This window comes from Plectropomus leopardus, chromosome 14, assembly GCF_008729295.1.
Source record: "Plectropomus leopardus isolate mb chromosome 14, YSFRI_Pleo_2.0, whole genome shotgun sequence".
NCBI classification, from domain to species: Eukaryota; Metazoa; Chordata; class Actinopteri; order Perciformes; family Serranidae; genus Plectropomus; species Plectropomus leopardus.
In genome coordinates, this window is record NC_056476.1 from 20,198,632 (window position 1) to 20,210,887 (window position 12,256).

The 12,256-nt window shown below is 42.4% G+C and overlaps 1 protein-coding gene across 2 annotated transcripts in view; it reads left to right on the top strand.

The window, feature by feature from the left end:
* Window positions 1-11,815, top strand: part of akt1 (v-akt murine thymoma viral oncogene homolog 1) — a 38,046-nt gene extending 26,231 nt beyond the window's left edge. For both annotated transcript variants that reach the window (XM_042500282.1, XM_042500281.1), the window contains exons 6-14: window positions 626-757; window positions 891-956; window positions 1,513-1,581; window positions 1,720-1,845; window positions 3,786-3,914; window positions 7,070-7,284; window positions 8,472-8,559; window positions 8,796-8,898; window positions 9,904-11,815. In XM_042500282.1, the coding sequence (XP_042356216.1) occupies window positions 626-757; window positions 891-956; window positions 1,513-1,581; window positions 1,720-1,845; window positions 3,786-3,914; window positions 7,070-7,284; window positions 8,472-8,559; window positions 8,796-8,898; window positions 9,904-9,983 (1,008 nt within the window). In that variant the 3' untranslated portion in view covers window positions 9,984-11,815. The remainder of the gene's footprint in view (window positions 1-625; window positions 758-890; window positions 957-1,512; window positions 1,582-1,719; window positions 1,846-3,785; window positions 3,915-7,069; window positions 7,285-8,471; window positions 8,560-8,795; window positions 8,899-9,903) is intronic.
* Window positions 11,816-12,256: the final 441 nt, after the last annotated feature.

The following is a 12,256-nucleotide window of genomic DNA, read 5'->3' on the forward strand; positions in this document are numbered from 1 at the left end:
GAAGTGATTTAAAAGATGTCACTGATTCTGCTTCAGACCCTTAAGCAGGAAGATCCAGAGCTGAGGGGCCTTGACCGCAACTGCCTGGTCACCTTAAGTTCCACTTAAATACTTCAGGGTCATTTCACTCGATTCAGAACCTTCCTAAGTGGAAAAAAAGGATACTGAACACCAGCCCGTCTTCCAAGTTGACCATTACTTTGCTCTTAGATCCAGCTTTGCCTTATTTGCACTTACACCACTTTAGCCCACCATCTTCGCCTCTCCCCAGCTACTTTCTACTTTCCTAACATCAGCCGTGGGTGGCTTAGCACCAGATAGTATGTCCACCAGGTTTCACAACCCCCACGTGTCATGACATAAAGGTCCAAGGCCGCCGGATTGGATGTCCCCCACACAACCATTTTCAACATTCTCCTTAGCGCCGGGGTCAGAGGTTAACTGAGACACAACCACATATAGGCCAAACCATTAGAGGAGTGGAAATTGCATGGCCGTTGAAATGGTGCTCTAAATGCTTCTGTGTTGTTGTCAGTGGGATTGTGTGCCCCGGGTAGTTAGAGCATGAGTTTGTTAATGCTTCTGTTTGTAACCAGACGCCACTTTCTCTCCTCTTGCTCTCCAGACTATGCACGACTTTGAATACCTCAAACTCCTGGGAAAAGGCACTTTTGGCAAAGTTATCCTGGTAAAGGAGAAGGCCACAGGACGCTACTATGCCATGAAGATCCTAAAGAAGGAGGTGATCGTAGCAAAAGTGAGTGGATGCCAATGAGCAAGAAAAGGGGAGGAGAGATGCTGGCAAGGAGGGCAGCGGAGCAATGACTGATACCTAAATGGTTAGCCATTGTAAGAGTTACACAAACACTCTTTGTGGCTTTTTTTTTCAGGATGAAGTGGCACACACACTCACAGAGAACAGAGTCCTCCAGAATTCAAAGCATCCGTTCTTGACAGTAAGGAGCCCCTCCATATACCTAAACCAAACCTTATTTTAACTCGCAGAGATCCTCTGGAGCCTTTTCAATACAACCCAGCAGCATCCATTCAGAAAAAAAAGGCGCAGCTATACCAGGAATGTTTTGAAGAGCTGGTCTCACAAAGGCTGCAGTCGAGCTGGGCCTTTTATAGCAACGCTGGACGTTCCCTTTTTTATCAGTTAACTCTTTCTCTGTAAGTCTGAGGTGGGTTGTTTTGAAAAGCTCCTCCAAAATGTTCGGCCTAAGTGGTGGGTGGAGGCAACACATAATGTGATGTGCTCAGTGTAATGAATGGGACCAATGTTTGCCACACAGCAGTTGTTGAAAAGACTCACTGGATACATGATGCCTTTTTTAAAAAAAAACCTCTTTCATCAGACTTTTATGTTTAAAAATATAACTGAAGGGTCAAAGGTGCAATTTGCATTGAGATGTTTTATGTTACAATCAGCTGTTTAAATACCAGCTTCCTCTTGAATTAGCTGAAAACATCCCCCAGTTCTGCTTTGAGCATGTTGTTCTCTGTCTGCAGGGACTGAAATACTCTTTCCAGACACATGACCGCTTGTGCTTTGTTATGGAGTATGCAAACGGTGGTGAGGTAAACCATTTTAACACTAAATCTGCACCTGCATCTGAATCCAAATATGTTTGAAGAAAGTTCCTGTTTTCCCTGAACTAAACAACTCTTCATCTGTCCTCTGCCTTCTCACTGTCAATCTCTGCTGTTTCCCCTCAGCTTTTCTTCCATCTGTCAAGAGACCGTGTATTCTCAGAGGAGCGGGCACGGTTCTACGGTGCAGAGATAGTGTCAGCGCTGGACTACCTGCATGCTGAAAGGAACGTGGTCTATCGTGATCTAAAGGTAGGTTTGGAGACACATCCTCGCTGTCTCTCATCCTTGCTGTCGGCCTCTCTTCTGTCTTTCTCCTTTTCCCCCCTTCCCTTCCTTTCTCCCCTGGCAGGATATAAATAGGGTTTGCCTCCATCCAGAGCAGTGGCAGTGGCCAGGCCTTATTGATCTGCCTCCCCCAGATCGGTCTCCAGACCTCACTGCAGCTGGAGGGAGGCTCGGTCCGTAAGCTTACTGCAGCTAGACAGAAATAAACCAACAGTCCCTCTTTGAACACATCGCCACCGTCTCCCGTTATAGCATGCACACAGCGCTCTCAGTGGGTGATTTTTGGGCACTGGGTGCTTGATTGACATGATTCTGTATTGTGGCACAACAGCACTATTACTTAAGAAAGAGAAAATGTCTATCATCATAAATAATAAAGACACAGCGATGACTTAGCAGCTTCTTTTTTAAAACAAAACTCTCTAAAGATGTGAGCAGAGATGGATGCTACAGACTTATTGGACATGTTTGGGTGTCAGGAGGGCTGTGGGGGTTATCGGTGTTGCAGTGGGCATATGTAGCCCTACTACTTCCAGCTGATAAAACTATAGCAGCCAGGTCAGCACAGCACTCCCTCCCTCCCTCCCTTCTTCCCTCCTTCCCTCCCTCTCTCCCTTGGGTTTATGAGGCAGGCTCCCAGCCTGCTAGGGTTCTCCTGAAAATGCCAGGGTAGCAGGATTGGAGGATGTGCTGACTCTGGCCAGGCGCTGCTGGCCACGTGTGAGCTACAGCTGCCAGGTGACTTTAACTGAGGGAGAGAGAGACAGAAAGGGAGGGAGGACACACTGATATTAAAAGGCCCGGCAGCCTCAATTCATGACACTGCATGATGCACATCCTTAAGGTCAATTTGCATGTAACCACTGCATATGCTTCCACCTGCCTGTGTTTAGCGGAATTTTCAACTTCTGCAAAAAAAGTTTGTCTGTGGTGAAAGAGTTAGCATGTTGAAAAAAATATGTGATAAATACTGAAAGAACCCGTTCTTTCATATCGGCCTTTTTCATCGTTTATTCGTGACATTCATAGTTACATGCCTCCTCTCCACTAGAAAAAACACAATTTAAAGACTCATACAGAAGAAATCCCTCTAAATCATCTGTTATGACCCACTAGAAGTGTGTGGTGGTATTTTTTTTCTGCAGAGACTAGGCCCTATGCCTGAATTTTCTTATTTTCTGTGTTCGGGATGTTTATGGGCACGAACCCCCACAGCACTCAGGTGAGATCAGAGCTTTTTAAAAAGGTAGTGACCAGATGCCAGACCGTATGCAGCAGACATCCAAGTGACATGGTGCCAAAGAATGCAAATATAGTGAGGCAAAACGCCATAGAAGAGTGAATCTGGGGTTGGCTTTTATTTGCACTTTCACTGGCGAATGTGTTTACAAATAGTTACTAACAGTTCTGTAGAGTAAACCTTTAAAAATCAAAATTAAGTAAGCTGGTTTATTTAAAGATATTATGTGCTGCTGCGTAACCATAGCAGCACATAAAAATACCACAGTGGATTAGGCAACCAATTCATTCATTCATTTAAAAAAAGATTAAAACCACAAAGGAAAACAGTAAGCATTAGAGCCGGGTTAAAAGAATCGATTCATTTGAATGAATGACCTGATATTGATTCATAAGATCTGAGATCGATCTTTTAAAATACGCCTTTAACCACGGATTAACCCTGTCAATCTCGCCTGTATTAAATGAGCCCCGCAGCTAAAAGACCATGCTCTTGATAAAGTCTGATGTAGCTTATTGTTTCATCTGTACTTTTTAAATGTTTTTTAACAATTACCCAAACAATCATCATGATCTATTCTCTGTATTGTTTGTACATTTCTGAACTCATATTCCCATCACCTTCCAGAATTATTATATCTGTCTTACTTCTGTTCCTTCCTCAGCTGGAAAACCTTATGCTGGACAAAGACGGACACATAAAGATCACAGATTTTGGCCTGTGTAAGGAGGGGATCAAAGACGGGGCCACCATGAAAACTTTCTGTGGGACGCCAGAGTACCTAGCACCTGAGGTAACCACTACAGTGATTCAGTCTGCCCTCTTGCAACACGATCAGTTTTATGTAGGCACATGCAGATAGATCAAATTAAAGGAAAAACAAACATGATGTAATCGGTCAGGTCACTTCAGAGCTGCCAGAACACCTTTAAAGTTTCTGAAACTGTGATGTGGGATGAACAGTATTTTTTAATGATAGTGGAGGACTTTGAATTGTTTGAGATAAAACCATCCAGTGACCCTGTTTGCCCCTGAAGGAAGCATGTGCATTTGATATATTTATTTGCCTTCAGTGTTTTTTTTTTATTGTGAGCTCATTACATTCATGGCTGTAGTGTGACTTCATTTACAAAAATAAAATTTGATCATTTTGAGTAGATAAAGAATAGCATGATATGTAGGCCAAAAATGAATGTTAGTCCTGTCATACACAACATGAGAGGATACCAAACAGAAATGTGTGGTGTGTTGTTGAATATCAGTGGATGAGAAGCATGTGGAAGGAAGGGCAGCTGTCCCAAAATGCCTGTCTAATCTCCAGCTGAAGTCTCTAAGTTAATGAGTGTGAGTGTGCCCAGGGCAGGGCAGCCTGCTCTCATATTTGCTGTATGGGGAGGGGTGTGGCTACTCCCTGTTGCGTGCAGGTATGACAAGTGTTGGAGTGGGCTGTGTAACCTGATCTTGCATTGTGAGCGTTGGCGTTTTGTGTGTGTGTGAGTAAGTACATGAGTGTTTGCTCTAGCCCCCTTGCCTGTTGCCGTAAAAATGTTTTCCGGGAGAAGGGTGTCCGTGTTGACACAGTTGTCGTATCGTTGTTTTTAGCCTCCATTTGGAATTTTCTGGTTGTGGGTGGAGGAGGGGGGATTGGCTGGCAGCATCTCAGGAAACGTGAGCTTCCGCCCCTGGAAAAAAAAAAAAAAAAAGAAAAGAAAAGACCACATTGGCTACAGCTGTTGTGGCACCAGAGGAGCCACGCTACCCTGGATGCCTCGACTGACCTGGGCACAGCTATCCCACAATGCTTCAGGCTAGGTTGCCTTACAGGAACACATATCTGTTAGTTTCATCAGTCAGACCAAATCTGCCTCTAACTGTCGAGACAAAGGGCTAGGATAGTGTCTGAATATTTACCCCGTCACACCTGGAAAAGCATACAAAAATGTTTATTTTCTATACTTCTATAAACCTTTTTATAGAGCCCAAACACCTGTCCATCCTAAACTCCATCTAGTCCACTTCACTCCTTCACTGAGCAGCACAATGTATGACAGCTCCAGCCTCGGCAGCGGAGAGCAGGGAGACATCAGGGGGCGTTGCCATGGCAACAGGGTCGCTGGCGAGTGTCTCTATGGAGTGCGGGCCAGGCAGTGTTACAGGTTGTTCTGCAGTAAACAATGACCTTGTTGTGTGTGCTGCACAGGAATGCTGTAACGTCTGGGAATATTCCACCCAGAGCAGAGGGGGGGGGCCGGGGGGTGGGGGCGGCCGGGGGGGGGGGGGGGGGGGGGGGGCGGAGAAAGACCCAATCTGCCTGACCAGTTTGTCTCTGGAGTAAGGTGTGGGACAAAATCACTATGTCACTTTTATTAAGTAGTTACAAGAAGAAAATCATTATTGGCTGAGGGATTCAGCTTTTAGGGAATATCTGGACAGGTTTAATCTCGCCGCTGAAACTGATGTAGATTCACAAGCTTGGAAGATAAATGCGTGTCCGTTCAGAAGTTTTTTGTGAGCAAAAAAGTGCAGTATACAGAGTGGAGCTCCAGAGCAGCAGCAAGTGTTTGTGCTTCTATCCGCTCTCTCCTCCCTCTGTCTGTGCTCCTTTGGGGCAGTGTAACAGTATTAGTTTGGGGCTGGGGCCCAAGCAGGCAGGCGGGCAGGCAGTCCTGGTTACGTATATGAGGGATGAGCTTGGCTCCTGCTCTCCTGGCAGCTTCACAGCTGTGGCGCTCTTCTACATATATGGGGCAGCTGCGGGCCCAGCTGTCGCACGGTGTGAATCACACGACAGCGGCGCTGGAAATAGAGACGGCCCAGTAATCCTAGCCCCACACCGGCTTCACGTTACTCCCCCTGCCCTCCCAGTCCTCCTCCTCGATGCTCACCACTCACCGCAGCGCCAGGCGGAGTGCCCACAGACACATGGGCTGCTGCGTGCGCGTGCACCCACAAACACACAGTAGTTTTGTTCCTTTTACGGACACATCCGTCCATCTGTTTTCCGGGACCCTCTCTCTCTCGGCCTGTGGACTGTTGTGTCCATATCTAAAACTATTAATTCGCCCACGTCTTTTAACCAAAGTTTCTATTCTTAGGTTTGAGTCGCCCAGCATCACGCTGCTCCAGGTTTAAGAGAACAGACTGTTCTCCTTGTCTTGATTTCACCTTCAACATCCGCCTGGCGAGGTAGAATCCAGTACATGTCCCCAGAGACCTTGGAACAACTCTGCTCAGCAGCACATTAGTCATGCAACAGGTTGCACTGTTCAGCGAGCACAACACTGGAGGAGTTTGTCTCATTAAGAACTGTCGAGAGAAGTCATCCTATGGAAATAATAAGGCTAAATATTTCCCCCTCTCTGCTTGTGTTCATTGAGCAGTTTGTTTGTAGGACTGGTCTGTGTTTGTTGCCACACATTTGCTTATTTAAGCGACCCACACCTCTGCAGCTTGTTGATCTGTGCGTGTGTGTGTGTGTGTGTGTGTGTGTGTGTGTGTGTGTGGAAGGCCCTGTGGTGATTAAATATGCAGGGCTCCAGGGGAAACTCTATCCTTGCTCCTAATGTGAGATGTGAGTCAGTGCTGGCTGGAGCTGCCTCAAAAGCCCAGACCAGGGGGGAGAGCAGGTGATTTTGGTGGGGGTGGGGTGATGGGGGGACAGTTGGTTTAGGGTCTGTATGTACAGCCTAAAGAGGTGCTGTCTTCACAGCCCTCTGATGTCCAAACACAATTTGGTTGCTTGAACTCTAAACTATAGCCATAAAACGGTAGCAGCTAAACATTTTTTTTGGCTTGTTGTATAAATACTCTGTGACAAAAGGTAGATGAGATGTATTTTTTACTGTATTATAAGACAGTAATGTTGTCATATGAGAGAATGTAATACCTACACACTATGCTTCCCAACAGCTGCATTAAATAAACTTTTAACCCCTCCTCATCCCCAAGGTGCTAGAAGACAACGACTATGGCCGTGCTGTGGACTGGTGGGGTCTGGGGGTGGTGATGTACGAGATGATGTGCGGCAGACTGCCTTTTTACAACCAGGACCACGAGAAGCTGTTCGAGCTCATTCTCATGGAAGACATCCGCTTTCCTCGGACGCTCGGCCCCGAGGCGCGCTCGCTGCTCTCTGGCCTTCTCAAAAAAGAACCAATGCAGAGGTGAGGAGCCTTTGTGTCTTTCTCATCAGTGAATCTCAAAATGGAAATCATCACATTGTTTATGATGCAAAAACAGATTTCTGATACCAGTGGCTGAATATAACTTTACTTTACTCAATTTCTGTACTTAACTGCAAATTTGAGGTATTTTCTTTTCATGTCACTTTATATTTTTATACCTCCACTGCATTTTATATTGTCCTTTTTACTTCACTACATTTACCTGAACACTTTAGTTACTTTACAGATGAAGATTGTTGCGTAAAAACATAAGAAGAGTTTAGGAAATATATTTGTTATAAATTAAATTACCAACCAGTTTATACAAGTACAGTCGCAATTACTTGATTAATTCGTCAGTCGGTTGACATACAATTAATTGCCAACTATTTTGGTAAACACATTAAGTCTTTTTCTTGCTTTATTATTTCTGAGTTTCTTTATTTATTTTAGAATTTTGAGTGTTGTGGGGTATTTTTTTTTTCCTTTTTTAAAATATTTTAAAGTTTTTAATTATGTATTTTTTTAAATCTATATTTTTCTTAAAATATCGAGTTATGTGGACTTTTTCTTTTCCTTATTTTTTAGTTCTAGTTTTTTGTGTTTTTTTTTAAATAAAATTTTTTGCTTTTTGGCTGTTTTTATATTCTTTTAAATAATGGATTTTTCTGCATTGGATACTTTTACTTTTAATAGTTGAAATACTTATTCCTTATAATGCTTCCTTACTTTTACCAAAGTAAAATGACTCAATGCAGGACTTTTATTTGTATCAGAATACTTCTTCCAATGCTGTGTAATAAATATAGAGAGGAATTGGATGTATCAGAAGTAACAACAAAATTATCAGCTGACCATATTGATTATTTTGTGTCATAACGCAAAATGATTCGTTCTTGCGTCCCTGTCTTTCAGGTTAGGTGGAGGGCCTGTCGATGCCAAGGAAAGCAGCCACCACAGCTCCTCCGCTGGATTGTCGCTGGAGTTGAGTGGCAAGACTTTTATGGATGAAGGTTTCTCATTATTTCAATTGTTCATGTTGCTTTCCATTTCTCCCTCAATTTGCTTAAGACTGTCATCACTGTAAAAGGGACACCCCAGCTCAGATAAACTTCACACAATCCCCCTCAGAGGATAAATAAAGTTCCCTACGTCGAGCGTGAAGAACGCCACCTCTAGGGTTTCAGGTTAGGTGGAGGGCCTGACGATGCCAAGGAAATCATGCAGCACAAGTTCTTCGCTGGAATTGAGTGGCAAGACGTTTATGAGAAGAAGGTCAGTTATTCAAATGTTCATGTTGCTTTCTTTCTCCCTCATTTTCTTAAGACTGTCATCACTGAAAGGACACCCAGCTCAGATAAACATCACATCCCCTCAGGGATCAATAAAGTTACGTCAGCTGAAGCACCACCGTCTAGAAAAGATGAAGATTGTCATCAAGAGGACAACTGTTACAAACTGACTGACGCCGCTGATGTGCTGATATGTTTGTCTCCTCTGCTCTCCAACAGCTGGTCCCGCCGTTTAAGCCCCAAGTTACCTCGGAGACGGACACACGATATTTTGACGAGGAGTTCACAGCACAGACCATCACTATTACGCCACCCGGACAAGGTAGCACAAAACTTAACACACTCACACATCCAATATACTTTGCACAACATCGATTATGTGGTAAAACGCAACTTAAAATGATAAGACTGCTCCTTACTGTCGAACATCAGTGTTTGAAGGTAACAGTAAGGCTGATGTGATCTTTATAAAAGAAGATGGATTGCCACCTATCCTGTATGATAAATTTCCCCTAGAATTACACTTTCAATTCACTCAGGATGAAAGCAGACTTTTTTTTGCCAAAGGTTTCTGAATTACTGATCCTTTAAAGAATTGGTTTCTGAATTAGTTTTCATGTGAAAACCCTGAAATGGTTGTCACAGTCTCCTTTCATTTTCAATTTTGTATAAACATGTAAGCTCTTGCAAACAACAGCTTGTATGAATCAACCAGAACAAATTAATTCAGTCAGAAGAGCTATCTTGAGTATTTTCATCTGTACAGAATTTTGAGCTGTGTTTTTGGTGTGAAGACTGAGTCAGTTTTTGGGGAGTTTATCAATGAGAGCAATGAAAGCGGTGTACAAAGTCTCCCCTCTTCTGGAGAGTCAGTGCCATTAAAAGTATCACGCTTCACTGAGTCATTAAATGCATGTGAATTACAGCCAGTGTGTAAATGGGCAGTAGACACCATGTAAGAAAAATAATAAGATAATACATCAACAGTATATAAGATTAATGGGACTGGGTGATATCGACAAAATCAAATGAAGTTATAATTTTTGAATGAATGTTTTGATGTCATGAGGTTAAAAACCTGGTGCTTTTAAAAGATGAAAGAAGTCGTACCTCTTCAAGAACATAATGACAGTTTTTACAAATATGACAAAAAGTTATTTTTTACAAAAGTTACCAACTGTAGCTTTAAAGGGGAGATACACAGATATAAGTGGTGAGGTAAAATCTCTGACAGCACACAAATCGATATTATCCTCTCCCGGTATGTATTGTCATATCGCTCCCAAGTTCTAGACTAAATAAGCAGTTTTTTGCCCTCTATCCACAGATGACAGTATGGAGTCATTCGACAGTGAGCGGAGACCCCACTTCCCCCAGTTCTCCTACTCCGCCAGTGGGACGGCCTAAACGACTCTCGTACATTCCTCTGGTCCCACCATCTCCCCTCACCCCACCCGACTGCACTCTCAAAAGACCGGGGCCACAGCCCCATCCTCCCAGCATTGTCTGCAGATGCCGTTGGTGGATGTAACATTTCCAATGCGCAAGTTGTGTTTTTTCCAGGAAGGAGGAAATTCAAGACAAAACAAAGATAACTGTGGTTGTTCTGTGAGGCCTTTGAAGACTGACCACGGAGAGAAACAGAGTTAACACTACCCTGCATCTCCTTGTTGTTATGTTGTATACTGAGCAGGCATCCATACACCATAATGAACGAGGAAATGTAGTTATGTTATGCACAAATTAGGCCACTGGTGTGAATTTTGTATTGAGAATATACAACTGAATATGAATCAACCATTTCAAATAGATATAGGCGAACTTTGGACCAAAAACATCACGTGAGCAGAGAGTGTGTTGTTTGTTGAGTGGGTGATAAATACATGTTTTTCTCTCTAATAAGACTTCTGAACAATTCAAATACCATTCAGACATCAAGACATTTTTTTGGCTTCAAAAGTGAATGTATCAAATAAAGTCAATCTTTCTGCATACATAACCTGTTTTAACACATGGCTAATTCTCCCGAGACTGAAGTACCAGCTTCTGGAGAGGATTTTTATCACTTTTCTACGATTCCTGATGCAAAACTGACATCAATAGGTCTTTAAAATCATGCTACACCACAATGAGTCTGATGAATCAATTGTGCAATACAGTCTGATTTGAGGAATGGCAGCAAAAAATGCAGAGCGATTAATCATTAAAGGTAAAAGCTAGCCTCCTCTTAACTGTTTGCACCTCAGAGTCACCGAGAGACCCCCAGTTTCCTGTTCAGGATAATAAATAGCTCCCCCCTGAAGTAAGTGCTTATAGTTCCTGATGCCTTCTTATCTTGATGCTGTGCTGCAGACACCACCTGGTTTCCCTCTGATCAGGGTCACTCACTGCTGACCCATCAGAAACTCTTCTCTCCTCTGGGTTTTTCCTCCATGTACAGTACAGTATTGGGTGTTTTCCACCCAGTGCATTCACTGCAGCCTCAATGAGGTCACTTTAACAATACACTTCTTTAGGAATACTTTGCAAACAAACTGGGCTTCAGGGGAAACACACACAAAGAGTCATCTTTGATTTGCTACTTTAGGGGACTTCTGTCCTTTTCATGAGCTTCTGAGTTATTTATATGAGACCAGCATTGACTAAAATGAGTTTAACTGTGCCAATGATATGCACTTTGATGCCCCCAAAATGATTGTATTTGGACTCTTATTTGTACTATGTGGTTGGTAAAGACAAAATTAGCTTCTTTAATATGTAAATTCAAATATTGTGGCTACTCATAAAACAAGAAATGCTTGTTTGAATGATTACACCCCTTTTACAGACAGCTGAGGCTTAACGGAGACTCTTAATTCAAAGTGTACTACGAAGTTTTGAAAAGTGCTTCAGTATTTTTTTTTTTTTTAAAGATTACAGATAATCATTTTTTCAAAAGTGCATACCTTATTGAATGTAATGGTTTTTATGATATTGTTTTCACTTCAATCGTTTGCAAACTTTTTTGTTCAGTTTTTGATTGTTACTTATTCCTATGCACGCTCACCTTTTTTGCTGTCACCTGAAAATAGGGAAATTCATTTTATACTTTTTATTTTTTATTTCAAACTCTTTTTGTACCTGCCCTCCCATATTCCTGAGACTGAGGACACCAGCTTTAGTAAACAAATAATATAAACTTTGTACACTGTTTTTACTTGTTTCTTTCAAATTGATGAAATAAAAGGTCTTAACAAAAAGCTGTGTAGACTGTAGAGTTTTGTGACATCTTGCAGCTCTGCCCTTGAAGATGAACTCAAGAAATAACAAATGAATGTCATCCTTGGCTGAATAAACTGTACTGTGAAATACTGATAACTGTGTCTACACATTCCCACAGTTAATTTACAGGAATTACAATTTTGAGAAGAGTATTTGACTCTAAAAAATACGTTTGCATCTTTTTCATCTTTTTTTACTGCATATGCATGGATGGATTACTGAGCAAGCCTGCTGGGCACAGGCACGGCCTGCGACTCAAAATAACTAAAAAGAGACTCAAACAATCAAAGAGACTCACAATGACTTCAAAGACACACAAACAACAAAAAATTCACATAATGACTTAATAGAGACACAAAATGACCAAAAAGAGACTGAAAATTACTACAAAGACACACAAAACAAACAAAAAATAATAA